General features: G+C 51.9%; 1 protein-coding gene across 1 annotated transcript; it reads left to right on the forward strand.

The window, feature by feature from the left end:
• The first annotated feature begins 449 nt into the window (after positions 1-449).
• Positions 450-4798, forward strand: SAA1 (serum amyloid A1). The gene is made up of 4 exons (XM_038569194.1): positions 450-488; positions 1116-1220; positions 3970-4108; positions 4492-4798. Exons 2-4 carry the CDS (start codon positions 1130-1132, stop codon positions 4652-4654), a joined length of 393 nt encoding a protein of 130 aa, XP_038425122.1. The 5' UTR covers positions 450-488; positions 1116-1129; the 3' UTR covers positions 4655-4798.
• Positions 4799-5504: the final 706 nt, after the last annotated feature.

Consider the following 5504-nt stretch of genomic DNA (forward strand, 5'->3'; position numbering starts at 1 on the left):
TGCTGGAAGCTTATTGCCCTGGTCCTGAGGCTTTCCTGTCTCCCTCCCGCTCCCCGGGCCCAGCCCCAGGCTTTGCATCCCTCAGTGGACCCCCTTCTGCTCCTCCAGTGGCCCTGTGCGCTCTCAGGCCTTAGGCACTCGGGTCTCTTTTCTCTTATTGATCCCCCTTCACAGCAGTTGTGTGGGGAAGAAAACCTTTCCTGAGCAGCAGTGAGAGTGGAAAGAGGCTGGAAACCCCACGTTTGCCACACTCCCGGAATCTGCCAGATTGCACAACCTGGGAAATGAGAGGCTTCGAGGAAAAAGCCTGATTATCTGCAGCTGCCTCTGGCCTCGGGGAATTTCCCCAGCCCAGTGTTTTCCCTCGCCCTGTCTTCCATTCGTCCCTCCAGCAGAGCGTCAGTATATATGTGCTGGCACACGTCGCAGGCCGGAGGCCAGGGCAGCTCAGCCTCACCAGGAGCCTCCGCGGGGAGGGACAGCCAAAGGTGAGGTCCAGAACCTTCCAAGCGGTTCTTCCTGGCAGGTTCTCTTTCCCCACAGCGTTCCTGTGCTGGGTCCCAGCAATCTGCTCCTTTCCTGGATCCATGATCCTGACAATGAGGATTCAGCAGATGTGAATACTTTCTGGGACTGGGCTTTAGTTTTGATTGTCCTCTGTGGGCCTTCGGGGGTTGGTACAAGAGGTACCTGCAAGTGTGTGGGCATCGTTACACTCATCTCATTCGACAGACAGGTGCACGGTCACAAATGCCCAGAGGCCTCCTCGGAAGCTTCCTGTCAGTGGGTGTGAGGGCTCATAGGGCAGGATTGAAAGTGGTGTGTATTGGAAGTGCCGTGCAGGCTCTCATCCTGGCATTCCCGGGAGGCAAGTGGAATTGGAGACGTGGACCCCCTGGAATTCTGTCTACGTAGCTAAGTATCTCCTGCTAACTATGCTAATACACGCTGTCCACTTCCTTCTCCATATACCCCCCACACCGATGCATGTACATGGGTGCATAGGTACACGTATGTGTGTGTGTGTGTACACACGAAGGATAGGTCACATTCCCTCCATGTAGAAAACCAAACCAAACAAAAACCAAACTCGTCTCCTTTTCATGTGTCCCCAGGACTCTGCAGCAGGATGAAGCTTCTCGTAGGCGTCCTATTGTGCTCCCTGGTCCTGGGCGTCAGCAGCCAGAGATGGTGGACATTCCTCAAGGAAGCGGGTCAAGGTAAGGACCAAAGCATGGGGGTCATGGGGAGACCGCACTTGGCCTCCTTTGGAGTTCACCTGAGCGGGGGCCACATCCACACAGGGCAGGGGCCAAGAGTGGGAAGCACAAAGCGTGGTTTGCAAGTCAGCAGTTTCCCCGGCCTTTTTTATTTATTATTATTCCAATATAACTGACATGTAACATTATATATAATTAAGGTATATGTCACGTTAATTTGATGCACTTATATATTTGATTGCGTTTGTAGCTATAATTAGCACCTCTACTATATTATATAATTATCCTTTTTTTAATAGTATTTGAAATAATTAAGTTTGGGGTGCCTGCAAGTCTCAGTTGATTAAGCGCCTGTCTTAGGCTCAGGTCATGACTTCAGGGTCCTGGAATCGAGCCCCATGTTGAGCTCTCTGCTCACTGGGGCCCTGCTTCTCTCTCTCCCTCTGCCTACTGCTCTCTCTGCTTGTGCTCTCTCTCTCTCTCTCTCTCTGTGAAATAAATAAATAAAATCTTTTTTATTTTTTTTACAAAAGAAATAATTAAGTTCTAGAGTATAGCAAGCTTCATAGTTATAATAATACATTGTTTGGTGCCCACTATACTGTGTATCAGATCTCCAGGCCTTACTTCCTCCTTGTGCCTTTTCCCCTGACACCTCATCTGTCCTATCCCACCACCCCTGGCTTTTCTGGCCAGCATCACCCTCTTCCATGGGGATCCCCTTGCCTGAGGTCATATAGGGTTTGGAAGAGATCTGGGGTCCCTGGTGCCTGCTCCCTATTCCGAGTGGACTCTAGTGCCTCCTGGTGGGAAGGCAGGGACAGCTCATGGCTGGGTCTCAGGCAGCCTGAAGTGGGTGCATCCAACTTGTGCACCTAGTAATTACACCCAAGAGTAACTGAGCTTGGCCGTCCTAGGTGCTGCTCTGAGAGCTTTACATGTATGGATGAACTCGTTTTCATCTTCAGGTTTTAATCTTTAATCCTGGGATGTAGGCACCATCATGTCTTATTAGAGGACCTGAGGCAGAAAGAGATGAAGAGTCCTAACAAAGTCCCCACACAGAGCAGGATTTACCCCAGTGCTGGCGCTCCCAGAGCTTCCTGTGACAGGACTACCCTGTCTCCCAGACCAGAGAGCACATGGGAGAGTGAGGGGCCTGTGAACACATAATCCTCTTGCTCATCTGTCCAAATGCCAGATAGCTGTGTTGCAGGCTGAAGGCAACTCTGAGAGCTCTCTCCCCCAGTCGAAGGCACAAGGAATTACATGATGATCCTCTTCTGGCCTGAGTCCTGGCTGGGCCAGAGAGAAGAGATATACCCCTTATTAGGCAAGGTCAAGAGGCCAAATTTTCTTATTTCACAAAATCATTTATTTTGAGTTTTCTGTGATGGCCAGTGGCTATTGCCTTAAGACTTTGCTGTCAGTCCTTTCTAAATTCTCACAGGCACAGCTACAATTTTTTTTTTCATATTTAGGTCAAGGTTTCTCAAAGGGTCATGCTAGGGTCACTTGCATGAGAATCACCTGGGTTTTGGGGTGCTTTGTGAAATGCAGATGCCCGGTCCACACACTCCCCCTCTGCTGAATCACAATTTCTGAGGCTGAGCCTGAAATCTGGCCTTTAGCAAGCACCCAGTGGGTTTTTTCCCCACTCAAGATTGGGTACTACTACCTGCAGTCTTGCTCCCTGAGTGACAGATATGTCGGGCATTTGGAAGTACTTCTAAAGCAAGCGGCCCCCAGGCATCTATTGAATCTGTTAAGTGGGAGGGAATCAGTATAGTCAGAAGGTTGTGCTGCTCAACCAAGCGATCTTTCTGAGCACTGGGAATGAGAAATACACGAAATGAAGATAGGGGCGTGGCCGATATTACGCAAACTATGATGACCACTCGACTGAGGTTTTTCTCTTTTGCCTAGTCAGCTACTTTCTAGAAGTCTTCATGTGGTTACTGAGTGGTCTACTGAGACTCCTTCAGTCCATAACTCTCTGGCCTTCCTCTTAGCCTAATCCCGCTGCTGGATTTGTCCCAGCCTTCCTAAGGCCTAGTGAGGTGATAGCGTATTGAGCACCTACAATCTTCTAGAAGTTATATGTGTATTTTCTCATTTCGTTGCATAACCACCGTGGGGAAGGCGATACTCTTCCATTTATGGGGAGGACTCTGAGCTTTAGAGCTGGCGGGTCAGTTGCCCTTTTTATGCATCTCGTGACCTGATTTCTGTGAAGCTGTTTTGGGGAGCTCACTTTTTCAATTCTATGAATGAATTCTGACAGTTGCCTGGAGGCCAAATACACCCCGGACCTTCAGAAGTAGGTTGGACTGAGTTGTCTTCAGGCTGCCCACAGGGATGAATTTCTCCCCTTGACTAGGCTGAGCCTCCTGGGGCAGCAGCCACCCTTACCCTGGGCTTTGTCCTCACGTCCCAGCAGGGGGTTCCCTAGTCTTTCCAGGTAGAGTTTCATTGTACAAGGAAGCATCCCTTAGAGACCATCCCACCCCTGTTCACACACATCACACAGAGCCAAAAGCCAGGTATCTACAGGATGGAATCAAAGATAATAAAATGTGTATCCAGTGCGATTCTGGAGGAATCAGGGGAGTGAAGAGTTAGGGAATATTTCTCCCAGCCAAGATCATCTCCAAGCGTTTTGTCAAAGACTGAAATCTAGTATCAGTGGGAGGAAAACTTTTTCTCTATTTTCCAAGAGATAATCACCTTCAGTTTCCTTCCTTTCCAGGGACTAGAGACATGTGGAGAGCCTACTCTGACATGAGAGAAGCCAACTACAAAAATTCAGACAAATACTTCCATGCCCGGGGGAACTATGACGCTGCAAGAAGGGGCCCTGGGGGCGCCTGGGCTGCTAAAGTGATCAGGTGACCTGGGCCCCTGGGGATGCAGGGATGGTGAGCTGGGCGAGGCTCTCAGAGGACAGCCAAGCCCCTGAGATGTTTGCGGGAGGGACTGGCTCCTCCTGGTCCTGCCCACCCCTCCTCTGGGCCCAGTGTGGGGTTGGAGTGGCTCCCAGGGCCACAGCAAGGCCGGGGGACCCGGGGATTCCCTGCCTTCCTGCTGGGGGCCCGGGGACCAGCCTGGCTGGGGTGGGCTGTGCCCGGTGCAGGGTCAGGTGCAGGGTGATTCAGCCCCTCCTGCCCTGGCTCCTGTCAGCCAGCCCTTGGAGAGAGGAGAGATTGGTGGGGCCGGTGGGCTTCGCTCATCAGGCCCTAATTCATCTCTTGCCTGTCCCCCTCCATCCCAGCGACGCCAGAGAGAATTCTCAGAGAATCACAGACCGTCTTAAGTTTGGAGACAGCGGCCACGGAGCGGAGGACTCGAAGGCTGACCAGGCTGCCAACGAATGGGGCCGGAGTGGCAAAGACCCCAACCACTTCCGACCTGCAGGCCTGCCCAGCAAATACTGAGCTTCCTCTTGGCTCTGCCCTGGGCAGCCGGGCTCTGAGCCCCCTGAGGGCAGGGACACCCACTCGTTGAGATCTCTGGCCACGCAGGCTGGGAGGGCACCTAAGAGGTGTCTAATAAATGCTTAAGAGATGGACTGTTGAAAAGCGTGTTCTTCTTGGGTGTATGTCCTGCTGGTTAGTTCCCCAGAGGGATGGATGGACACCCGCGTGAGGCTGAGCCTGGGCCTTGGTGTAGGGGCGACCGTCTCAGTGCACCCGGACAGACGCCTGTACCCACCCTTCCCAATCAGACCTTCCCGGATTGACCTGCCCCCCCTGCCCAGGCCCCTCTGCTTACACTGGTGCTATTTCTGGCTCCTTGGTGTCCAGAACTCTATCTGTGTCAGTTGTGTCCTGTCACCTTCTCTGTCCTCAGCGTCTGGTTCCCTTAGCTTTGCTCCTCAGTGGTCGCTGTCCTCAGGACAAGGGACACAGCAGAGGGAGGCCAGGAGTGTGGGATCAAGGGCCACCTTGATGTTCTGTGGGCTTCTCAGCAGGGCCTTCAAGTCCAGTTACAACCAGTTTCTGTCCCTGCCATCTAAGAATGTGTCCAAGAGAGTTTTGCTCCTCCTGATTTCACTGCCTTACTTCAAGCTAAGTGTAGACGAAATGCCACCTCACTCGTGACTATTTCCTCAGGCCTCTGCACCTTAGCCTGTCACACTGGGGAGGTGGTAGTGAAGAAGGAGCAGTGGAGAGAAGCAATTTGGGGTGGCACCTGGGGTGGAGTCAGCATACGGAAACCAGGTAATAATTTGAGATGGAACATTATAGTAGAAGGAGAGATTGACTGGTGCAAGATTACACACTA

Source organism: Canis lupus, chromosome 21 (assembly GCF_011100685.1).
Source record: "Canis lupus familiaris isolate Mischka breed German Shepherd chromosome 21, alternate assembly UU_Cfam_GSD_1.0, whole genome shotgun sequence".
NCBI lineage: Eukaryota > Metazoa > Chordata > Mammalia > Carnivora > Canidae > Canis > Canis lupus.